At 35.2% G+C, this 27610-nt stretch overlaps 1 protein-coding gene across 1 annotated transcript in view; it reads right to left on the bottom strand.

Annotated features, from left to right (window-relative positions):
- Positions 1-826: 826 nt before the first annotated feature.
- LOC131842540 (guanine nucleotide-binding protein G(I)/G(S)/G(T) subunit beta-1) overlaps positions 827-27610 on the bottom strand; it is a 36860-nt gene continuing 10076 nt past the window's right edge. Inside the window, exons 2-9 of the mRNA XM_059191111.1 lie at positions 11975-12111; positions 11295-11440; positions 6766-6936; positions 5973-6095; positions 4754-4955; positions 3265-3481; positions 1736-2494; positions 827-1052 (exon numbers count right to left, since the gene is read on the bottom strand). Coding sequence (XP_059047094.1) covers positions 2388-2494; positions 3265-3481; positions 4754-4955; positions 5973-6095; positions 6766-6936; positions 11295-11440; positions 11975-12031 — 1023 coding nt within the window. The 5' untranslated portion in view covers positions 12032-12111 and the 3' untranslated portion in view covers positions 827-1052; positions 1736-2387. The remainder of the gene's footprint in view (positions 1053-1735; positions 2495-3264; positions 3482-4753; positions 4956-5972; positions 6096-6765; positions 6937-11294; positions 11441-11974; positions 12112-27610) is intronic.

Below are 27610 nucleotides of genomic sequence, written 5' to 3'. Positions count from 1 at the left end.
AACACATTACAATGATTCGTTGCACATGTAACAGTCATTGGTTACACATCGAATGAACAATCATTGCACACACAACAGTCGATCGTTACAATGAACAATGGTGACCTTAGGGATGGTACAATCATTATATATACATCAAATCATTGCACAGGTAATGATTAATCGTTACCCAATGATCAATCATTACAATGAACATCGTTGCACATAATTGGGAGTCTTAAATGATCAATCTCATTCATACATTATTTGTTTTATTTTATTATATGTGGACCATAATTATTTGTTAAAAATATAATAAACAATACGTTATTTGTAGATATTGTTGAGAAGTATCCACTGATTTTAATATTATTTAATATGAATGTCAAAGTATAAATGATTACATTAAAAATCAACACCTTCCCATCTCGGAAACTTGGACTAAGGGAGATTGCAATGTGGATATAAAATTAACGCAAAAAATTTGTACACCTGCTTTCCTCTAATATGTCATTATATCAGTTCAAGACTATCTTCTATCTCACTCACACTTACCGATGGTTACCGGCATCACATACTAATCTTTCAGGGAATTTATTGTTATCAATTTAGAGTTCATATTGCAATCTCCTCGTGTTTTGAAAGTTACGTTTCCTTCATGAAGAAAACATTAACTTTAAAACATGTTTTTAAATGGAATTCTTAATCTTAGATGACAAAACACAGTGTTGGCATCTATACACGAAGATTGTAATGGTTTTTTTGATGGGTTTCTTTTAGGAAAGAACATAAGGGTGGTTGTGTGGAATAGTCCTACTTCGTGTTCAGAAGCCATAGGGGATGATGATCTGCATTATAACCCCCGAGTTTAAACATTATTCGGGCGATTACTAATTACAATACAATTATAAAATTAATCATAGATTAGCTCCAACCGTTAGAATTACAATTTTTATATAAATGACACAAATTAAATTTCCATTCAATAAATTACACTGATACATTAATAATAGTATTTGGTTCTTTTAGTTCTTTTTTTAAACTTATATAATTCACTATTGTGCGACGAATATCTGGAATGAGAAAATTGTGATTCATGAGTACTTATCATTGGTGTATCTACGTGGCAAATATCATTAAAATCTGTTCAGGCCTGACTGAGTATAATATATATCAAAGCATATTTGAAAAAATAATATTTACAATATACAAATATATTGTAAATATTATTTTATAGTCAGAGGCAATATTATTTAATAGTCAGAGGCAAAGTATAGACAAGTTTATTTCTTAAATTAACTTAACCGGAATTAAAAAGGTCGTAAAACTTAAAAAAAGGTGCAAACGCTTTTTTATGTGCCCAGTTCAATTTCTGCTCTCCTGAGGTTATCAAGATATTTATAATTATAGTAATCACATTTAAAGTGTGGATGGTCACCACATATAAATGAAGTGTTGCCGCTCGCTTGCCATTACAGTCAGCGGGTCAGACACGGGTCAGCTAGTTTATAATATATTTACTAATAAATAAATGCAGCTTCGTCTGCGTCACACATACTTGACACTTATCATTATATTTCTCCCAATTTACATAATCTTTTTTATTATAGTCTATGTTATTCTGATGCATATGCTATACTACTGTAAAGTTTCATCAAAATCCATTCAGTAGTTGCGTTAAAGAGTAACAAAAATCCATTCATACTCACAAACTTTCACGTTTATAATATTAATATTATATTGAAATACAACTCACCAAGTCACAGAAACACAAAACAGCAGGGACCGCCCTCCAGGGATAGGCTTAGGTGCTACGCTATTTACTTAACATTTAACGCATACGTAATATGTAAATATAACGTGAATATGGATCGTGATACACACATACGTTTGCCACGCACACACTCAAACTATATTCCCCTCTAACTCGTAAATGCTTCCACTTTAAAAATTATCCACTACGTTACAAATAAATAAAGCGATTACTGTGTCGACCGAACCCCCTATAAACGTTTTGACACGCAACATAAGTAATACAGGGTTCGTAGAGTAAAATCATTTGCGTAGTCGAAAACTGCAAATCAGATCAGTTAAGCTTAAATACTGCAAAATTACGGGCTTCATCGCGATTCAACCGCGTTGAAATTTGCACTTTACATTTGACGTGTCAAAGTTCATATTCCAATAAGTTAAAACCGAACGTTTGCTGCCTATAAAATTGAAATATTTATAAGACAAGCGCGACCCATTCACACGTTTTAAAATTCGAAACTCGCGCGCTAAACATTTTAAATTTAGATATAAAAGGCGCCATTTTGGCGTGGCCCGTTGGCGGCCATTTTGTTGAGACGCGCATACAAGGTTGGAGTGTTGAAAGGGAGGGGGGAGGGGGATGTGTAGGGGGATATTTAGTTCCAGATGCGGAGGAAGGAGTCCCACGATCCGGTGGCGACGGCCATGCCGTTCTCGGTGACGCCGAGGCACGAGACGCGGTTGTCGTGACCGGCGAGTATACCTGGAAGAACACATCCTTAATTAGCTCATTTTTAAATTGAATGGCTTCCACTAAATGAGGTCGGTTACTTTGACAACATCGTGGTGAGCTTTACGGTTTTCTTGATTATCTTCGTAAAAGTTACAGTTACATTCGGATGATAATAAAAAACAAGGACGTCACAACATATGTTAGCTTATAATGAATTAGATATTGTACAATTATTTTATGTAACTACAATAACAAACAAACAAACAGCACACGTGATGGAAAGTGGCAAAGTCCATGTTACAATTTATTACTTTTATTTTGTTCATTATACTTCATTCCTCATTGCTATACTGGAGAAATAAAGTTCATATTTCGTTTAGTAGTTGCAATTGCTTGATTTTCATGTTCATTTTATATAGAAAAAGAGGTTGTCATTGTCATAATTGGACATTTCATATGGTATGAAATTATTTATACAAATTAACCTATATAGTACAATGAATAGAATATTTAAATGAAAATATTCTGTACTGTACTGTAACTCACTTCTTTTTAACTTCTATTTTCCTTGTGTCTATTATTTGGTTTGTATTGGTAAACATCCGTAATATATTCTTCGTAATAATTATAACACTGGTATAATTCACACAGCGCTATCTAGTTCCAACCTCTGCAGAGCTAAACAACTGTTAACTAGAAATACTTCAAAACATTTTTTCCTACATTCCATATAGAAGTCGCAAGAACCAAAGGCACGACCCGAGGCAGGTAAAAAGATCTCAAAATCCTCAGTCACTCACCGGCGCGCTCGCTCTTCATCGAATCCCACACGTTGCAGTTGAAGTCGTCGTAGCCGGCGAGCAGCAGCCGGCCCGACTTGGAGAACGCGACGGAGGTGATGCCGCAGATGATGTTGTCGTGCGAGTACATCGCCAGCTCCTGGTCGGCGCGGATGTCGAACATGCGGCACGTGGCGTCGTCAGAGCCGGTCGCGAACGCGAAGCCCGACGGGAAGAACTGCACACGCAATGTGATACGCTCTTTAGTAATTAAGACAAACTAACTACCTTTACAGATACAGGAAAGTTCATCAATTGGTTGCTTTAAGAAAAGGTTAAAGTCACACTATTTATCGATCTTAAGATGATTAGTTTCAACATGTATTTTATTATTAGTATTATATATCTTTGTGTAGTATATATAGATATTTATAATAATTGTATCTGTGTTTATGTAATATATATATGTAAATTCTTCTGTATATATGTTATATTATTATTGTTTAATATATATTAAATGTTTTTTTTTTTCAATTTTGGACATTTCAACATCATATTGTTAGTTACACTAGTATTACCAACTCACTACTAGCTATGTCACACTGTTGGCTTGACTGGTAGAGATCTCTTTTAGAGATAAGTCCACCTTTGCCCACTTTGTACATAATTAAGTTTTCTACTCTGTTTAAAAGAATATATCTCAATCCGCAAACGAGAGGGTAATTGTTGTATTGATATTGTACGTACTATAATAATCATATATAAATTATCACTTACGCTGCATATATAATTTCATTATGGAATACTATACGAGACAATAAATGAGTGTATCTTTTATTTATCATCCCCGTAGATTATCAATTATCATTATCAAAAAGTGTAGGAACAACCGCTACAGATATTTTATTTATTATCGAGTCGATCGCGAACGCGAAGCCCGATGGGAAGCATTGCACACGCTTTATGATACTTTAGTAAATCCGCAAACAAGGAAGTACAATTATTATATTCATATAAAATATGACCACAACGCAGTTCCTTCATATTTTAGTTGACCACAACGCAGTTCCTTATGTAAACCCATAGTGATAAATTCTTGGTGAATTTGTCACGATGGCTTCTGACCTAATCTCATGTTCATCCTATCATTTTCCATTGGTGTTCCGCCGCAGATATTGGGTGCGGCGGGTGGTGGTTGGGCAGACACGAACTCCCCTTCTATGTTTGTCATAGAAGGGGAGTTCCTGTACGCAACGTGACGAACAAAGGAGGGGAGACTGAGTATGCACCGTGATCGCATTGTGTACAAACAAAGGGGAGATTGAGTATGCACCGTGATCGCATTGTGTACAAAGTAGGAGGGATCTAGTACACACCATGACCCAATTGCATACAAACATACATTCGAGTACGCACCGTGATGCTATTGCGTACGAACAATGGATGGGGGATCGAGTACGCACCGTGATCCCTTTGCATTCAAACAAAGAGCGGGGTGTCGAGTACTTACCGTGACCGCGTTGATGTCGCTCTCGTGCCCCGGGAAGGTCTGCTTGCACTGGCAGTCGCGGATGTCCCAGAGCTTGGCGGAGGCGTCGCAGGCGCCCGACACGAACGTCCGCTGGTCGGGCGCCAGCGACAGCGACATCACGTCGCCCGTGTGCCCGGTGAACTGCCCGCACTGCTGCCCGGTCTCGATGTCCCACAGCGCGCTGCACAACAACACACATCCTCCATAACTTCACTACCACACATTTGTACCCAGGTACCACCCCTACGATCAGGGGGGGTATATCCGCATTACTAGCTATGTACCATGTTAGTTCAACCTCCAAGCTGTTCCAAACCAAGGCTGGAAAACATTGTGGTTAATTCCTGGTTATCTAATCACGATGGGCTAACTAACCTGACCTCAGGCTCATCTTATCATCCTCCACTGTTGCAGGAATCGAAATTACGGCGGCCTGAGCCGAGGTTCGAAATCGGTTCATCCATCATAAACAAACATACAAATACATTATTTAAATTATTAACCGGGTCTTAACACGAATAATTTTATGGCAAATAAAGGTCTCGACGTTTCGACTAGGTTTTAGGTTTGTTAGGACCCGGTTAATAATTTAAATAATGTATATTAAACACGAAGGTTTAAAAATAACTAAACATACAAATAATACTCGTAACATCCTTCTTATATTACTGATATATTACTCACTTATTTATAGATTGATTGATTTGATTTTATCATCACTAACATCAGAACACAGCTAGCTTATCAATTAATCTATAAGTCTGAATATCATCACAAATCATACGTATATGATAGAATCGTGTTTTAAGTTAAAATCAACAATATATACTGTTATTTCCCAGAGTGAAGTATACAGTATACGCATATATAAGTATACGCGTGTTCCTCTTAAGCTTAAGGGGAAAATTTACAAGACCATGATCCGGCCTGCTGTCTTGTATGGATCAGTCTGAATATCATCACAAATCATATGTATATGATAGAATCGTGTTTTAAGTTAAAATCAACAATATATACTATTATTTTCTATGGATGGACTGTGTGAAAGATGATATGGTAAGAAAGGAAGTAAATAACGCGATGACTGCGAACAGGGATGAATGGAAACGAAAAACATATTACGCCGACCCCAAATAAATGGGATAAGGATGAAGCAGATGATGATTCCAGAGTGAAGTATGTCAGTTGGCTAACTAACCATGTCATATCGCCCGAGCTGGTGAGTATCTGGTTGTCGTCGAGGAACCGGCAGCAGGAGAGGTAGCCCGCGTGGCCGGGCAGCTCTCGTGACACGCGCACGTTGCCTTCACGCGTCTTCAAACTGCAACACATGCATTGTGCATTGAAATTTATACATTTATTATTATGAAATCAAATAATTTATTTGCAGTGTTTGGACATCGTCGGCTCGAAGGACTTCCCGGGAGTATCAAATGTAAAAAGGTAAAGCGGTGTACTAAACTGATAGACTACCGACACCGAGCTGCTTTATAGATTTATAAATTAAATTATTTCATTTCCTATTCATATGGTATTAAACACTTTCAATATTGTAGATACATATTCTCCCAAAGAATTTCTAATAATTACTAAAATAATTGAAATGCTTTCAAATCTGGGATCTGGGATTTTTGTACTGTACGGTCATTGAAGCATAAACAAGCCCAAACCTGTCTGCTTTTTTCTTTTCACTATCATAAAATACTGTTGGGGCCATATATACAATCCACTCACCAAATCTATTGGACAATGTGTCCTAATTATTATTTTCCAGATTTGCTTTTTCCGTGAAACTAAACTAGAATAAATATTTTGTGCTATAAATATTATTTGAGTTATTAGAATAAAAAATCGTATTGAAAGGGTTAATAAAATAATTTAAGTATTTCATACCCATAACACAAGATCTGCTTAGCGGGACCGTGATATAGCACCGTGTACTTTGTCCAGGGCCGTTAAAAAGTAAAATTAAAACAAAATCATAGACTCACCTATAAATCGAGCATATGTTATCGAGCCCACCGCAAGCGACGTACGACCCGGACGGCGCGTACGCGCATGTCATCACCCACGAGGAGCGCAGCGGTATCGCGTGCACCTTGTTCGTCGTGTGACTGTCCCACACGATCAGCTTGCCGTCCTGACTGGCCGACACCAGATTCCTGATAAAGGAAAAAAACACCATTAGTTTACATCCGGCTTCAATACACGATTTCAGTGAAAAAATAACTCTGTCATTCTGTCTGTCGCATAAACTACTGAACCGATTTAAATGAAATTTGGTACACAGATGGTAAGACCCTAAGGAAGGACATAGGCTTCTAAATTGCGAAAAAGGGATCTAAAGGGTTGAAAGGGGAGATAGTCTAGATCCTGAGGAAGGAAGCTGCAAAAATTTACCCTAAGAGGAAATAGTTGTGGATGAAAATTTGTCATTTTTGTCTTTTTAGTTGGCATTTTTGGGTTAGATTATTAAATATATTTCTTTATTTGGTCAAAGTCACTATTCCACGCGGAGTCGCGGGCACAGCCCATCATAAATAAAAACAAAATTTTTTCACATTTATAATATTTCTATGGACAGTCCTATAATACAAATTTCCGCATAATATACGTTGATAACACTTCCCCACCCGATAGATACGTCATAGACAAATCCCGAGAAGGAGTTACACGAGGAAACAAATGATCAAACCAGGTGTTTTAACATTACACTTGCGTAGAGGAAAATCGAGTCGAGTTACGTATGAGTAATCGATTTCATTCACAGTCTTCGTCATTTCACAACCGGTGAATATTATTATATTTCACTGTAATGACGAGTGGAATATTTTTACAGCTTTCATGTCAAGCTGAAGAGGAAACTGCACTGCACATCCTACGTGGTCGTTAGCCCACCACATCATTAACGAAATATCTCCTTTGGAAAGTTTACACTCTGTTCTGAGGAGAGGAAAACCATAGCTCCTAAGAACAGCTTACAAGTCTTCGTCATTTCACAACCGGTGAATATTATTTTATTTCACTGTAATGACGAGTGGAATACACTTATAGCTTTCGTGCCAAGCTGAAGAGGAAACGCCACTATACATACTATTTGGTCGTAGCCCACTCATGCATTAACGAAATATCTCCTTAAAGTTTACACTCTATTCTGAGGGTATAAAAACCACCGGTCAAAAGAATATCTTTCAATTCTTGTCCCTGATGGGTCTGGGTCGCGAACGCCACCACACATTCCATGTGGTTATAGCCCACTCATGCATAAAAGATATATCTCCTATGGAAAGTATAAAACTCAGTATTTGAGACCCACTGCATTTTTTGAAGAGATATTTAAAAACATTATACATATTATGAAGAAGACATTTTTTTTAAAATACTGAAATATATTAGGTTCTTAAATATGAAATTAGCGTTTTGTCCTTAAATAACCCCTTTGGTTAGAAATTTCAAGAATATCACTTCATTTGTTTTTCGATTACATTGTTGGTTTTTTCATTGGGTCACTCAGACAAAATGGAAAACTTAAAATATCGTACAAGTACGAGTTCCGCCATGGCACTAATGCTGAGAAACGGCTCTGATAAATGGGCGAAAACACAATGCATTGTTGGTTGCAACGTTTTCGTTCTGGAAATTTCACCTGCAAAACAATCCCCGTGGGCTTTCGTGCAGATCCATCACAAGAGTAAAGTTAGTTTCAGGTGCCACTACACATCCTATTTGGTCGTAGCCCACTCATGCATAAACGAAATATGTCCTTTAGAAAGTATACACTCTATCCTGATATAAAAACCACCGCTCAAAAGAATATCCTTCAATTCCACACACTGCACAACTGTCCCTTATGGAGATCTAGGTCGCGAACTTTTTTTCGAAAAAAAAAATTCAAATCCGATGGTACAAAGATTTTATTGATATGTCCAAATTTTCCCGTTCAAATGTTTTTTTCAGTAAAGGGATCAATGAAGTAGAGATGGCAAAAGTGCATAAATAGCAGAGCATACAAATAAACATGTTATATTTTGAAAAAAAATACCAGGTTCATATAATGTTATGCATTTTTATAATGACGAAAAAAAAAATCTACCTTAAACTTGTAAACATAGTTTCTAAAACAAAAAAAAAATACATCAGTTATCTAGTATTATTGTGCCGCCACCCGACAATTTAATTTCTATATAGGTACTTGAAGTTCTCGACTTTTCTCGAGCTAGCTTATCTTGGGTCTAGATGGCGCTGTGTGAATTGTCCTGAGATTATTATTTTTATCTGTATAGGAGTCCATAGGCTACGGTAACCATTTACCATCGACAGGGGTGTCACGTGCGCTTTGACAACTCGACGTTTTTTGACCTCACGGTACCTAGTTGTTTAACCTCTGTCGACCCTACTTGTGATATCAGTCGTGAGGTTATGCATATAAATATTGCAATATCATCTCAATATAGCGATTTGTACGCCTGCTATAAAGACAGAGCGTCTATTCCAAAAATAAAATGTAGTCATAATATGATATGTTTATATTACAGTGAGTCGTGTCTGGTTTCTACATGTCAGACCGAAGTGTCTCGGATTTGATTCCTGTGCAGAATTTGAATGAATGAATGAATGAATAAAACTTTTTATTGTTTCTCTCACAGACAACACAATTATGTATAAAAAAAAACAATCTTATCTTACTAATATTATAAATGCGAAAGTTTGCGAGTACGAATGTATTTTTGTTATTCTTTCACGCAAAATCTACTGAACGGATTTTGATGAAATTTTACAATAATATAGCTTATGCATCAGAATAACACATAGGCTATATTTTTTATTGAAATTTAACGCGGATAAAACCGCGGGCACTGTTAATAAATAAATAAACAAATAAAAGTGCTACATATAACTATCACAATCAGATTCTGAAATACCTGATCCATTGCTTCAGAATCAGCCCTCCTCAATATTAACAGATGATTATAAAATAAACCCTTTGAGCCATTTTAAATAAATATTTCCTTATTTCTTAATAAAACCGATCGCTACAATAGAAATCGCTAAGATGTAACTCTACGACCTCACGCGTCACGTGTTTCCACGAAATTGTTTCCTGAGATGCGAACGTTTATTTACACGTTTGCTGGAATTGTGCGTACTGTTTTGTTAATGCAAAGATATATATATATATATATATAATATGATATGATAAGATACGATATGAAGATGCCAGAGTTCAGTTTTTCTCGGCCGAATGTAGAGTATAGTAAACATGTACAAGCGCATTTGAAAAGAATAAGAGCTGAGTTTCTTGTCAGTTCTTAACTTGAAAGCACTCAAAACTGCCGGTAGATTTGTCATATCAGTGACAGAAGAGTTTCATTCTTACTTAAAATCTTCATCAGCTATATTAAAGCAAATTTGTTCCACTGATATATAGTACATAAATAAATTAAACAAAATGTTTTGTTATATTAATCGGATATCTAAATATATATAACTCAAAGGTGACTGACATAATGATCTATCAACGCACAGCCCTAACCACTGGACGGATTGGGCTGAAATTTGGCATGCAGATAGATGTTATGACGTAGGCATCCGCCAAGAAAGGATTTCGATTAATTTTACCCCCGAAGGGATAAAATAGGGGTTGAAAGTTTTTATGAAACTTTGTCAATTTCAAACCGATCGAGCTGCATACATAAAGCTACTATGACGCATCCTCTAAGAAAGGATTTTGATAAATTCCACCCCTAAGGGGATAAATTAATGCGAGCGAAGCCGCGGGCAAAAGCTAGTATATAATAATTCGTAATTAAAAGTTAGTCTAACTTTGTCTGAATAAACAACTTTAAAAAAGGTTTCTTTAAATGACTATCTGTTACTTGATCTAAATACCTATCGAAGGGCAAACGCACAAAGATACCGAGCCATCCGTGTTGTTACTAACGGCAGGTACAGAATACGACAGTTGGCTGTCACGGCATATGCTGAGTGTCGGCCATGTTGCCAACTAGAATTCACGTATTGTAATGTAATTTTGAGTAATTGATGTTGTTGTATGTATCATTATTGTGTATATACATGTATCTGTACATAGAATCAAAACATTTAGAAATTGCTTATGTACAACAATGTAATGGTTGGCAATAAATATTTTCTTTCTGTCTATCAAAAATCCCTGAATGAATAAAGAATAAAAAATATATGTATGTTGCTCCCTTCGATCGATTCCCCGTCTAATTCAAACGGGAATCGAAATTACGATGGCTTTAGCCGAGGTTCGAACCCTTAGTGGTGCCCTCATATTAAAGTCAAATCCGTCAAGCGGGAGTTGACCTTCAGCCGCTTCATAAGTCCTTCCTCGGGTTTGGAGCGCCATCTGCACTCGCCCCCTATCATCCGGTGAAGCTGTAAAGGCCAGCTCATCTGCACTCGTCCCCTATCGTTTGGTGAAACTTTACAGCTTTATTGCTCCAGCTAGCTGCGGCTAACAGCTTTAGAGTTGTCCAAACGTATGTTGGCTAACCTGGAATCGCTGCCCCAGTGCATGGCGTAGATCTTGGCGAGGTGTCCGCGCAGGGTGCGCCGCGTACGCATCTGTATACGCCCGATGGGCTCCAAGTTGGCCGTCGCTTGTGCGAGAGACGTGTCGCACGCCGCCTTCCGAGCATCCTGTATACGACAATTCAACAATAAAAGGGGATTGTTAGTAACTGACTGATGATTTTATTGTTAGCAATGTACCATGTCAGGGGACCTCCGGTTCCCCCTGGAAACCGTCATAATAAATTCTTGGTGAATTTGTCACGATGGGCTATAACCGAACATGTTCATCTTATCATCTCCCATTTTTTACACTTCTTATGATTCAGCATTAAAAGATTTGTATCTTTTTTTAGCCAATTTTTTTTGTAGTTTGTAAATAATTTAATAATTATATTATATAATTCGGAATTAAAGGATACAACCCTAAAATTACCACCCGATATGTTCTGAAGACAGGTCTGTAATGTATTATTGTAAACATGTACAATATTAAATTGAAAAAAAATACGAGCTGAGTTTCTTATCAGTTCTTATCTCTAAATCAATCCGAACTGACGGTAGATTTGACATGTCATAAGAGTCTGTAATAGACCTACGTGAATAAAGAAATTTTGAATTTTATTTGAAGTTTCTTATTATGGCATCCCCATTATTACATACCCGAATAGCATTTTTGAGGGTCTCCGCCTCCTGGCGCAGGCTGTCCAATTCGTTCATGTTGCTGGCTCACCAACACCAGCCCTGTAGTACCGTGTCGCCTCCACGCGCCGCGTCCGTTCACTACGCAACGCACGGACCTGTAAATAATACACAAGAATATGAAATCTATTCTAATATTATAAAGCTGAAGAGGTTTTTTGTTTGTTGAACGCGCTAATCTCAGGAACTACTAGTTCGAATTGAAAAATTCTTTTTGTGTTAGATAGTCCATTTGTCGAGGAAGGCTTGTATGCTTCAAACGGGTGAAAATTATAGTCTATGTGTTATTATGATGTATATTATTGCAATGTTTCATTAAAATCCATTCAGTAGTGTTTGCGTGAAAACAAAAACAAACATCTATCCATCGACACTCACAAACTTCCGTCCATAAGTTTGTGAGTGGATGTGATGGATGGATGAATGATCACTCTCTTTTCTTCTCTTCCACGGAAAAACTACTGAAATTTTACTTTATCGTTACAGTTACAGCTTATGCATACATCACATAGGCTATAAATGTCATGCTGGTGATACTGGGCACAGCTAGTTAAATATATTAAATACACCAGTTAGTAGCTTTCGCAAACAAAACAATTAATTATTATAACATATCCATTTATGTTAATTGATACGAAGAAAAGACGCTGTCACTTATGCGTATTTAATGGACGGAAATCTTGAAAAACTGTTTGGTCACTAGTTTTTTAGCACACCGGTTTACTTCCGCGGGTTCGATACCTCGTGGTGCAAACATTCATGAGTACATAGTCACGTTTGTTTGTATCAGTATGGGGGTTATGTACATGTATAACATGTATTCTTCCAGGTTGTCTATAAGAAATTGCTTATAGCGGACAGACCAGTGGGTGTGGGGGGCCACAAGCAGCACCCGTTCATGAATATGACGTATTCAATATATAAATTGATAAGTAGTTGTAGGAGATGACATCATGCAATTTTATACACAAGATTTAAAACTTCAGGCCTATAAAATTTACAGCATCACCACTATACATTTTAAGAGTTTCTTGGCATCCACTCCAGCACAGTGGAGTGTCCGTACATCGGTATAGGTTATTCATACCATCTTATTAATATTATAAACGCGAAAGTTTGTGAGTATGGATGGATGTTTGTTACTCTTTCAAGCAAAAACTACTCAACGGATTTTGATGAAACTACTGTAATATAGCTTATACATCAGAATAACACATATATATTATATAGGCTATAAATTTCACGCGCATGAAATCGTAGACACAGCTAGTGACAACATATTTCAGTATTGATTTACTACCATTTATTATAAAACCTATATTTTTAAATTCCGACGTATCTCCTTATCGAATGGCCCGATTACGATGTGTTTTTTTTTTTTGAAAGCTAACGCGACGTAGTTGATTCTTAACTAGAATAGTCCAGCAGTTAATCGCACCGGTTTACTTCTACAATTATGTACGACTTAAAAACAAATGTATATAAGTAATTATTCAGTACTACCCCTACCGCCCAGTTCGGTTAGCTACTTCAGTCGAGAAGAATTAGCAAAAAAAACCAATTAGTTGTTTTTTTCGGACTACTCTAATACTTTACAGCTTCACCGGATGATAGGTGGCAAATGCAGATTGCACTCTAAACCAAAAGGACTTATGGAGCGGCTGAAGGCCAATTCCTGCCTGACAGATATGACTTTAATCTGAGGGTACCGGTAGGGGTTCAAACTTCGGCTCAGATCGTTGTAATATCGATCCCCGTTTGAATTGGATGGTAGATCGATCGGAGGGGCGGTACTCAAATAGTATATTAGTTGTATATGCTTTATGACTGAACCAGAGAATAAATTTAAGATTCTATTTAAAAAAAATGACAGTGACTAAAAATGTCCAATACGCATTATTGCTGACTGAACCAGAGGAGAAAACTGAAAATTCTATTTAAAAAAATAGTCAATATGACTCAAAATCCATTACGAATAATTGAGTTTGACTTTAACATTTGTCACAGGACATGAAGGTAATGTCAAGTATACCATCAGAAGGCAACAAATACGAGGTGCGGAACAGGAAGTTCGACTGATGAACTGATATTATGTAAACAATGATATCCGTGCTGTGACAGGATGTTGATAAATTGTAGCGCAGTTGACTCGCGTGGGTTCGATTTTATGTAACTGCAGTGACATGCAAACTCACGTCCCACCTGATGGTAAATGGTAGAATAGAATAGAATAGAAATAGAAAATCATTTATTCAAATAAACTTAATTTAAGCACTTTCAAATAGTTATCATTTTCTAATCTACCGCTCATACAAAAAGCTGCCTCATCACAAGAAGAACGAGCAAGAACGGGCAAGAACGCAAGTTTCTTGCTCGTTCTTTTCGTTAGTACGGTCTTTCGTTGCTCTTTTTTTTAATGGACGATAATGGAATGGTGCACTCGCCTGTGCTTGCCTATAATTGTCCATATCTGGATGTTTTCTATTTATATCATACAAGCCTTTCGCGATTATTATAATGATTATTATATTATTATTAATAATAAATTCAATTAGGATATTTTCCATGTTTTTCAAACTCCAAAATACATAATTATACAAAATAAATGTGACATACTCCAACGAACTAAACGAACAATATTAAAAAATCGATCCAAAACCCATGCTATCTTAGGGTTGGTTTATCCTTTATGACTAACCTTGCATCTATATATACATATTCATTTCATACATACATATATATATGTATTAGGTAATATAAAATGAAGTCTTTTCCGCTGTTAAACTACACAACGGATTTTAATGCAGATTTCGGCAACAGACAGAGTGATTCAAGAGGAAGGTTTATATGTATAATACATATACACTCGTGCAAAGACGGGGTGGGTAGCTAGTATCTAATAACATCACTGTACGGTTGACGTACATTGCACTCGTGCACTGTCAGCATTATTTCATAACGCCTCAATAAGTTATTACCAAAATCAGTTTACGTTTGGTCACCAAACATTACGCGTGTGCTCATCTACGCTGCAGTCGCTATCGAGTTTTACAAAATACCAACTTGGTTGACTGGAAGAAATTCCTCTTTTGGGATAAATCCGCCAAACATTTTTTTTAAGTCAATTGTGTACTTTTTTTATAATATTATTGTACAATAAAGTATTACAAACACACAAACAAACAAACCAATGTACAATTTCAACGAGAATTACGGTTTCAAATTCGTAAGTGATGCTTACAGAATAACTCAACTGATTACAAAGTGCAGTGTGTTTTCTACGCCGGACAAAAAGTACGTGGAGGACAGTCCGTCGTCTGCGGAGGCCTACTACGTCATAGGCATACACTTGTGTAACCAAACAAGGAAAAATTCACTCATAAAGCGGTCTTCGTTTACGCAGTTGCACTCATTTCTATATGGCGTAATGTGCTTCTGACGTTTTGTCCCTTTGCCAAGATAGTGCGGTCTTTTTACATTGAATGAATGAATGAATATTACTCTACAAATTTAAACATGGTATATATGGTAGCAGCGTATTTCTTTCATACAACGGATGGATGCAGAAGCCGAATGATTCCACACGGTGGACGGCATTGTAAAAGTTCTATATTCAACAGTGGATGTTGCTAGCAACACAATCATTTTATGTTTATGTATAGACATAAACATAATTACCATAGGGTAATACCATGGAATAAGTGCTAGAGGGTGGCTCCATTGACTTCCCTTTTTAACTCACTTGCTTCCACAATATTGTCTAACAGACGCTATACGTTGCTCAGTGTAATTAAGTTATTGTATAATTTAAATATAATTAGTCAATTAAATATAAGTAGTCCAGCAAAGGTATTTTTATCATCAGCAACCTACAGTCCACGCTCTCAACAGTGGATAGATACAGCCCGAAATGATGATAATGATAATGATCATGATACCTATTATATGGTAGTTTCAATTTAATCCCTCAATAATATTTTTAATTTTTTTATTTATTCATGAACAATGTACATTGTATTTGAATGTTGATATGATGGTTGATCCACTCAGTATGAGTGGATTCATGAACGAAGAATGTCTATATTTATTTATTTATTTATTTATTTATTTATTTATTTATTTATTTATTTATTTATTCAACTTCAATGCACACAATATACAAAATATAGTAAAGTACATTTGACGGACTTAGCACCATGCGGCATTTTCTACCAGTCAACCATAGGTGGTGCAGAGAATAAATGTTGAATATATATGAAGAAAGAAGAAAGAATATATATTATAATATTTTATACAATAATATAGCATCAGAATAACACATAGTTTATAAGGTTATAGGCTTAATATAGACTGTAACATAAGAACGGACATAGCTTATCTCAATCTCGCAAACAAATTCCCGAATAACACCTACTTCTACAATATGTACAAACTTTAGCAGTCTGCATTTCTTCATAGATAGATAGATAATTATCTTTGGCGGCCTCGGTGGTCTAGCGATTTAACAGAACGCCTTACTTCCAATGGTCGCGAGTTCGATTCCTCGCATGGCATAAACATTTGTATTCAAGAGTATGATTGTTTGTATACGTTTGGGTGATTTCTATGTATAATATGCATTTAAGAAAAAATATATCTATATATTTGTATCAGTTATCTAGTACCCACAAGCTTTAGCTATCTGAACTTGGGTCTATATAGCGCTGTGTTGTCAACATCAATAAATAAAACAAGCATACACAAGAACAAGAAGATATCTTACAAGGCAACAGGAGCTGCCTCAGCTGTTGCTGATAAAAGCACAACAATAAAATGATCTATCATAAAAACGGCGTAATCAAGTGTACATTTGGGTAAGTGGATATTTTAAGAACTATTACTATAACATTCCGAGTAATTGTTATTTCGGGAACAGCGTATTCTATGGACGAGACGACGTGAAATGTGGCGTGAGGAGAATTATTTCTAACATCTTAACCCCAGAGACTTCGACTGCTTTTTTATTTAAAATAAAATAGAATAGGCCATTCTTTATGCAAACAAAAATAAAGGGCATCGTAGCATGAAATATGGACTTCAGAAAAAAATTGAGCAGGAAGTTTAGATAAACATTAATACTTAACAATTATACTTAATTTGTTTTTTTTTAATTCAAAATATCTTTATTTTTCTGATCTACGGACTCTTATGATATGTCAAATCTTCCATCAGATCGGAATGATTTCGAGATGAGAACTGACAGGAACTCAGCTCGCATTCTTTTTAAATAAATGTTATACATGTTTACAATAATACAGATTCATTTTTAAATTCAAATTTGGGAGAATAGAGTTACCATCAGCATATGCTATTGCTAAAGCAAATTTTTTCTTTCTTTTTCTAGGAAAACTTTTGTTACTTGGGGCAGATTTTGCCCAATGACCTTTAAGCGCTTTTAAATAGTCATATTTTTTTATTAATGAAATGCTGACTCATCACAAGATCTTAGAAGAAACTTGCTTGTTGTTTTATTAAATAAATGTTTTAATTTTACTTTTTTAAGTTGAATTGTGTGAATACAAACTATCAACTGGCACTAATTTTATAAGAGTCAAAATCTTTATATATATATAAGTTACATGTCACATTGTTTGTTAGCGACGGACTCCTAAATTACTAAACCGATTGAAAATTTGATTTGCACATTGTGTGCAATTTGAGTCAACTTGAAAGATAGGATAGCTTGCACCTCAATTTATAGTAGCAATATTATTTAACCTCAGCCACAGCAACGCGTGGCCGTGCTAGTATTAAATAAAAAAAAACAACTATAAATAAACTTTATTTCTTTATATCTTTAGGTTTCTTAATAGTCAGATGATTTGATGTTTAAATCGTATAGTAACCATTTACCATAGAACTGGCCGTATGTTTTTTTATGCCGTAAATGTAAATGTGTGAAAACGTAATAATGTGAATAATAATAAACAGCCGCAGTATAAAAAATAATTTCAATTCTGACAATGTACAACACATTTATGCCAATCTTAATGTTTCCAACACATTGCCAATTTAAAAACTAACGGACAGTCGAACTTTCGCGTTTATCATACAAGTAAAACGGCCGACAAAAACCATAAAACCTTCCTGTTGTGTGCGCGTATACAGCGGCAGTTACCAATCACTTCCTAGACACGTAGCGGCTCGGTCGATCCGTGTACTATTAAGGAAAACAATAGCCCCTTGTACAGACCGACAGACAAACGTAGTGGCGATGTAGAAAGAAATAATAACTATGTAATAATCGTTAGAGCCCCATTATGATGTAACAGTATGTGCTGTCTAGGGGAACGGTGTAAAACAATTAACATACAGTCCACAGACTGGAATAGGAAGAAGCACAAAAACTTGCATTAAACTGTAAAGTTTCATCAAAATTCGTTCAGTAGTCGTTGTGTGAAAGATTAAAATACATCCATCCATACTCACAAATTTTCGAATTTATAATATTAGAAAGAATAAAATTGTATAACCCTTTCAGACCTGAATAATTTTTTTCATCCGATGGATTTGTTAAATAACATGTCTCTAAAGTATAATAAGGAGACTATAAAAAAAAAGACTAGACGCTTTAAACTTTTCAAAACAAATTAGTAGTACTAAATTGAGTAGTTTATAAGTGAACAAATGAATACAATAGTTTTCAATCGAAAATTATAAAATCGTTTTAAATTATATCTTATGTCTACAATTGTGCACGCCAGTTTTGAAAGATATAAGTCGTTTCTTTTCACATTTTTTTATATTACTTGAAATATGTGCATATTTTCACTAAAACCATCGAGAACCTCTCTCATCACGTGTTTTTTAGATATTAGATAGCTTCACTCATGTCTTTTATTTTTATACCACATAGGTGGCAAATAAGCATACGGCCTATCTGATGGTAAACGGTTACCGTAGCCTATGGACGCATAAAACACTAGGCGTATCACGTGCGCGTTGCCGACCCTTAATCTCAAAAACTACTGGTTCAAATTGAAAATATATTATTGTGTTGTATAGCCCATTTATTTATCAAGATTATAGTATTGTAATGGGTGAAAACTGTGATTGGTACAGTTTATGCTGTAAATAATATAAATGACGTAGTGGAGTAACTTGAAACAGTCACGCTCGCTATAAAGTTCAAACTTGTGGCGTGGTAATATGGTTGAGTGCAATGATGGCTGGCTCATCCGTCATACTCGTGAACGGGTGCTACTTCTGGGGACTGGTCTGTTCAGGTTGCGAACACTGATTAGATTTATTGATTTTTTTTTATATAACATATGCTGGTGATCACACTATTCTCCCAAATTTGAATTTAAATGAAATAGTATTATTGTAAATATGTACAACATTAATAAAATACGAGCTGAGTTTCTTGTCAGTTCTTCTCATCTCGAAATCATTCCGAACTGACGGTAGATTTAACATATCATAAGAGTCTGTAATAGACCTAGATGAATAAAGATATTTTGAATTTGAATTTGGAATATAGGCTACATCACACTACAAACAATAGCAGCAGGTATCAATGAAAAATATAACCACAAATACTACTCTACCTCTATTATATGACGCAGTCGAGGTTGCGCGAGTCAGCTAGTGCCTAATAATACTGTATTGATTGGTTATTAAATATGTATAAATGTTATTTAAGACTCGAAACATTTCCACGCCATGTCCGAGTTGAAGAGAACGTGACAGTGCTACTTACAAATACAGCGCTATTTAGATGTAATACTTTTACTTTATATACCGTCTCCTACCGGAGGATGGCGATCATCCTGGCCATCTTAATTTTGTCCACCGCTGTTCTGAACAAGGATCTGGTGCTGGCGACCATCCTGACGATCTTAATTTCGTCGACCCCTGTTCTGAATAGGGATCTAATAATGGTGCTAATCCCAAACCACTGTCTTAAATTCTTTAGCCATGAAGTGCGACGCCTGCCTCGATACTCAATATTTATTGCATTCCATATTACAATGAAAGATGCCTGATCTTCGGCTAAATATAATAATAGTATTATTTACTTTGGACAATTCCAACAGCGCCATCTAGTGCTAAACTAAGTGAGGGCATGTACATATACATATACTAAACAACTATACGCATGTATTATAACAGTTATTGTTGTTGTTGTATGTATATATACTATGTTACATCAATTGGTGCCTTTGTTTCAATGTTGAATTACCGAACTGTAATTAATATCTATATATTGTATATCTGTTTTGTATTGTATTATGTTGACTAACTAATGTAATTGTGTATCTACTTTTAATTTGTGTTATTAATATTACTGTGTCTTGTGTGTGTGTGCCTTTATCTATACATATAAATAAAATTTGAGTGTCTGTATGTTATATTGAAATAACCGTTTTTTACTACATGCATATGAATATATATACGGTACATATATCAAAATAACATTTTTTATAATTTTTATCTGTCTGTCTGTCGGTCTGTTTGTTCCGACAAATCTCTGAAATGGCTGGACCTATTTTGACGGGACTTTTTTTTGGCAGGTAGCTGATGTAATAAGGAGTAACTTAGGCTACTTTTATTTTAGAAAAATAAAGTTAAAACCAAGCGGACGAAGTCGCGGGTACAGCTAGGCGTAAATAAATTTTTTATCTATCTATCTATTAAATTAATACGTGGAGCATAAACTTTATACCCCTTTTAAGGGGGGGAAGGGGATTGATAGTAATGTGGACTGTTGACCCCATTGCCAGCAATGTACCATGTCAGGTTGACCTCCACGCGGTTCCTCCTGGAAACGTCCCTGCCAGCGTAAACCGTTAGCGCAGGCGGGTGTACCATTCCATTATCATCCATAAAAAAACCCCCTTTTAGGAAAATTGTGCGGACAGAGGAGTTTGATATTTCGCACACTTATAGTTGATATAGAGAAGTGCAGAATGTAGCATTAAATCAATAAATAAACATTACACACACTACCATGTGTGTGTATGACACACGCATATCTACTCTTTTGTTTATTGTTAAAGTTTCAAATTGAGAATAGATAAACAATTAATTGATAAAGCTATATTGATATTAAAACTGTATTAAGCTTCATAAATTGATAATTGTATCTATCTACAATTCTATAATTGATAATGTAATACCCCCCCTGTGAGCGAAGGACTGTATATATATTGGGCTGGTAAACGTAATTATGCAAGCATGGGTTTTAAGAAGATATAATATATTTTTTTTATACAAAAGTAAAAATAGTTACTAGAACCAGAATGCCAATGACATATATATTTATCTATATATAATAACAACTAATATAGACAAAACACACAAATAATATACAAAGAGGTGCCTCGTGCCCCCCCCCCCCTCCCCTCTCCTCCCATAGACTACAGATTTGATTTTCATACCACAGTATCTAAGGAGCAGGACATTGTAGATTATATCCGTACCAAAAGTAATCTGAAATTGAGGGTGACGCAACTGGAGTCTAGCTACAACGCGAGTTTCAAGACGTTTGTGGTTGGTGAGGCCAACAAGCCCACCTTCATGAAGGAGGACTACTGGCCGAAGAGTGTATATTGGCGCTATCGTAGTACACTGTCAGTGCCGTGACCACACAGACAATTTCAATATCTTAATTTTATATTATTTCATATGTATGTTACTCTATAAGAGTATTTATAATATGGGCCCAGTAGCCTTAAATCATTATGTAATATAAAACTAAGTCGTTGTCGCTGTCTGTCCATCCCTTTGTATGCTTAATTCTTTAAAACTACACAACGGATTTTGAGGCGGTTTTTAATAGATAGTGATTCAAGAGGAAGGTTTATATGTATAACACATGTACACCCGGACGAAACCGGGGCGAGTAACTAGTAAATAAATAAAACAAGTCTCATAACACAGTACATAGAACTTACGCGGCCACGTAAGTCGTTTCCAAACAATTTCTAGTTTACATTATCCGTTATCACTTATCGTTATCATACAAGCATGAAGTTCACACATGTGTATGAAGATATGGTTTCATGTATCTAAGATTATTATTAAAGACCATCTGACCCGCACATCTTTGTCGGCATCACATTTACTTGATATTTATCATTATATTTCGGCCAATTTCAATAATATTACTTTATATTATAGCCTATGTATTCTGATATATAAGCTATATAACTGTAAAGTTTCATCAAAATCCGTTTAGTAGTTTTTGAGTGAAAAAGTAACAAACATCCATCCATCCATACTTACAAAGTTTCGAGTTTATAATATTAGTAAAATACTATCCAATTCTAATGCCCAATTTACACTCAACCCGAGTGGGGAGGGAAGTAAGCACGGAAGTGAGGAGTGTAAACACCACTCGTAACACTTCCCATGCCATTGGCGCTGCCACTCACGCTGCCCGGCGCACCCACGATTGTCGGTTTTTCATGCGCGAGTCAAAGGACTGGCAGCGCGAGTGGCAGCGTGTTTTTACATTCACCCCTCTCGCTCAGTTGTCTTTCGGCAATATTTCCGACAGCGCGAGTGGCAAGGGAAGCGGCTGAATGTAAACGTAGCATAATAGCGTAGAATGTGGAAAGAAGCTAGGCTAATGTAGGAGATTATCACATAAATATTTGCTACGAAATTCATTTCTCAGATCGCCGTGAAGACGAACTTTTGTACACATACACACACAACGCCGTCGCAAACTAATTAAATCAATCAGCTGATTATCCAAGATGGCTGATAAATGTTAAAAGGACATAAACTTCGTTTCGTTTTATGCAAAAACACAAAATTTATTAATCTGTAAAAAGTTTTTGTTAATCCTGAAAATCTTGGGATTTATTACATAAAATCCCGAAATTATCGAGACCGAAATTTCGATTGGGATCCCGAGATCAAATCCTCTATTCACACATAATTTCTATTTACTAACTCGCTTTGCATTTATTATTTTTATGTTGTATGCTTAAAATACAAATAAATTGTTCATCTTGCATCTATCATTGCTGACAATACACATGTCGATAGAACTCCACCCTAGAAACCATCATTTTCATTTCTTGATAAATTCGTCACGATACGCATGATTTCTAAGTCACTTTGCTTTTTTATTTTCTTTTTTGTTGTATACTGAAGATAAAAATTAATAGTTAACCTGTCTATCTTCGCATTTTGCTTTATTATTTTCTTTTCTTATTGTGTGCTGAAGAACAAAATAAATAATTCATCTATATCATCATCATCTACCATTCCTGACAGTGTACATTACAGATCAAGCTCCAACCTAGAAACCCATCATGCTTAATTTCTGGAGAATCCGGCGCAATGTGGTACCGACCTGACCTCATGCTCATTATCTCACGTCAACCTCCAGTAAAAAAAAAAAATATACCAGTGAAATTTCATGCCAGTTCTCAACTAACGTAGCTAGCCAAACTGGACGGTAGGATAGTACCGTCTAACTATTACTTGCATAATTGGCAGAAACAGATATTCGATTAAATGATTCCGACTTTGACTAAATCCCCGCCAGTTAATACCATTAGAGAAGATAATGTATTTTTTTTACTAGATTTACACATATACTGCTTGACACTTTATTGGCGAATAAACACTACAATGTCGCCATTACATTATCTTCCATTAAGACAAAAAAAAATTGCCTAGAATGGAGTGTTTAGTACTATGTTCCACCGAACAGTGTCTTGCGCTCTCTAATACGCAAACAAATCGGGGCATTAACTCGAGCCGCGGTCATGGGAAATTTTCTTGTCGATATACAAATTGACTGACAGATTTTCCGAACTGTTCTAATATTGCTATAGGATAGATAGATAGATAGACTGTTAGATTTTCCGAACTATTCTAATATTGCTATAGGATAAATAGATAGATAGACTTATAGATTTTCCGAACTATTCTAATATTGCTATAGGATAGATAGATAGATAGACTGATAGATTTTCCGAACTATTCTAATATTGCTAATAGGAGTTAATCTTTAAATCGAAAATGGGTGTTACATTTAAACTGAAGAAATTATTAGGAAATCATATTTCCATGTGTAACTATCCGTACTTATTGAATCCAAAACTAAACAGAACTTTGTGAGGTCGTAAGTTCAATCTGTGATATTGCTAAGAAACAAAATATTAATTTTCAGTTATTATACTCGATATTTGTAAATAGAAATTGACACTTAACACAGAACACTATATATGTTCTGTGTTAAGCATTTCTATAACAATGGATAAATAAATAGAAATAGCAGTATATAAATGTAATGTAATTTGGAATAAATAAAAACGATTGGTGTCGCATGCATTTATTATTTACTAGCTACCAACCCCGGCTTCGCATGGGTGTACATCATGTGAAGCGTCAGTAGTAACTTTAATAGTACTTGATTATTACCGAAAATATAGCGACTGGTGACATTCTGCTGACAGCACACAATTGTATTTGACTTAAAATTATACGGCGTTGCTCGTACAAGACTATATAGCTAAAAAAGGACATAAAAAAAATCTTGTATACCTATAGGTACAGACGGGCTGACCCCAAGTTATAAAGAACCAACAAACGTTGGAAGACTGGAAAATTTGCAGCATTCGCGACAAAAACAACTAGGAACACCTATAAAGGGAACATGGAGTAAGGCGCACCCATACGATGTTCTTTAGTTTACCCATGTTTACCACCTGCCTATAAACCGTCCGTGCTGAACTTGCACTAATACTATTGTTTGCCAAAGTTTGCCATTGCCACTTTAATGTTTAGTACACATTATTAACTATACATATAAAAAAAACGTTAGTTATGGCAGTCTGTACCTGATATGTAACAAATAAAATTGAAGTGTCTGTAACTTACTAAATGCATATGAAAGTGTAAACGGTCTTTACATGAGAATATAAAAAAAAAATTGTTAGTATTTCTATCGAAACGGCTGGACCGATTTTGACGAGACTGAATCGCAGATATAGCTAATATTATAAAAACAAAATGCAGCAAAAGACCTGAAGAGCAATGAATAGATGAAAATACAGATTTAGAAATTTTAGTTTATCGTTAGCGCAGAAGTTTTTATTCCGTTATCATCCGTAAAAAAATGTACTAATTAGTAAATAAATGTACTAAGTAAATTAATAAAATAATAGATTATTTATTGTTATCAATTGATTAACATATTATAAGAGATTGCGTCTTTTAGTAAATAGATAAAATTAAACACTCGAAATAACTGGGTAGTAAGTACTACCAACATAAACGGAAGTGACAACATGCCAAAGGCAATAAACTGTAGAGGCGTATGTTTTGAAAACAAATATTCGTGGGGCCGGATTGTGTCCGGACCACGTAGGAGCCCCAAACAATTCAATTCTCGGATCCCATTTACCCTAGTCTATATCCCTAAATAACATTTTCTACTACAATGCAAATATTCAGGACTATATGTGTCATATACAGACGCGTATGTAGTCAGAATTGTTGAGACACTCTTTTGTTGTTTAATATATTTAATGTTTATTATTTGTATTCTTTAATCAAAACCATAAAACAAAGAATAGAATAGAAAGAATTGAAAATTATTTATTCAAATAAACTTACATTAAGCACTTTTGAATAGTCATCACATTTTTTTAATCTACCGCTCATTCGGAAAGCTGTCTCATCACAAGAAGAACGAGCAAGAAACCTGCGTGTTGCTCTTTTAAACATTTACACTTACTTACACACATTATTCTTACTTTACATTTTCAAGTTTAAGTGTGTGAATACAAACCTTCAATTAGCACTAATTCAATTAAATACTCAAATAGAAAAAATATTAAGTATACAACCAACTGGTTAAATAATTAATAAGAGGAAATCAGTCATAGTGATTAGAGAAAAAATGAAATGTAATTTATTGCTTAAATGTGGTTTTACATTGATGGTTTAATATAATTAACATATAATATATGTAAATAATTCTACACATTAGTCATTTCTGACATGCAATAGACAACATGTGTCATTTGTCAATTGTAGTTTTATATATTATATATATAACAGTATTCATATTTCCAATTTTTAATAATCATCAAAATATATATATATATATACTTCACTGTCTACAGTAAAACATTTATCGCTTTATAAATAGTTTTATTATATATTTCTACAACAGGTATAAATATTATTTATCAGAAAAAATTGTATTGTAATTAAAATATATATATATATATCTCATGCCTGAATACTTATTTACTAATCAATTACGTAAAAAAAAATCTAGAGCCATAGAAATAGGCGTTTTACTGTATTTCAATATAATTCTTAAATTGTTTAAATAACTACATCTTTTTAGCAATTATTACATATAATTATTGAGGTTAGATATTATTAATAATAACTTAATCTACACGTGTGATAAATAATCTATCTGCATGAACAGACGGACAATGTCCTACATATATATTAGTTCATTAATTCTCCTTAAGGGGGTCTTCCTATGTGATGGGTTGAAAAAATCGATTTTTTTTTTTCATAAATTGCTCCCTTAACATGTCTAGAATACGGTAGTAAAGCGATTTTAGAAAATTCGAAGTCGTTTTAAAGATACAGCAGGTAAAAGAAAGAGCGGTTCGGAGCGGTGAGTTGGCAGTTAGAGACCGGGCCTATTGTGTACCGTCGGCTTTATACCTGGCCTCCCCTTTATTAATATATTTGTTTATACAAGTTTAGACACGTTTCTACAGACTTAAACAGAAATTTCTATTGTTATAATATTTTACCGAAGTTATTTTAGTCTTGGTTGAACTTTGAAGAGAGAATTAGCAATTCGACGCCATCCAGATTCGCTTGAAGATATGAGAAAGGAAGTTTGGGCAACGTACTATCACAAATGTTCTTCTGATGAAAACCCTCAGCATCAATTTTGTCCAGAAGGCGAAGACAGTTGGTGTAAATGGCGTAAGGCTGAAGCTAATAATGAACTGGACCAATTTCATCACGATAAACCACCTCTAATTCCGCAAGTCCAAGAAGCTATCAAACCGGTTTTCGAAGATTTATCGAAAGACGAATTATTAATTCGTTGTTTAGGAGCAGAGACACAAAACAATAACGAATCTTTGAATTCTTTGATTTGGACTTTCGCTCCTAAACATCTTCATTCTGGTCCCAAAGTTGTTGAAATTGCTAGCTACTTAGCAGTTATTATTTTTAATGAAGGTTTTCAAGGTATTTTAAAAGTTATGTCGATTATGGGATGCCCTGTTGGTCGTGAAGCCCAAGCGTATGTTGAGAAACGAGATGAAAAGCGAATCTTACGCTCTGAGCGGCGCGTAAGTGATGTCGTTAAACAAGCCAGGATTGACTCAAGAGCTGAACAATCTGCTTTAAAAGAGTTTCACGAGGAAGAGGAAGGAATACTCTATGGACCAGGCATCGCCGATTGAGAGTAAGTTGATATTTTAATAGTTTTTAACGGACTTGAAACTTTAAACGCGTTTTTCTCAAAACTGTGTTTTTCAAACTTTCCTCCATTGTATCTCAGAAACGGCTGGACCGAATTAATTGAAATTTACAGGGCACACT

This window comes from Achroia grisella, unplaced genomic scaffold (genome assembly GCF_030625045.1).
Source record: "Achroia grisella isolate CSIRO2021 unplaced genomic scaffold, CSIRO_AGI_Agris_v1 utg241, whole genome shotgun sequence".
Taxonomy (NCBI): domain Eukaryota; kingdom Metazoa; phylum Arthropoda; class Insecta; order Lepidoptera; family Pyralidae; genus Achroia; species Achroia grisella.
Note: the sequence above shows the minus strand (reverse complement) of the source record. Positions and strands in the feature narration are given on the sequence as shown.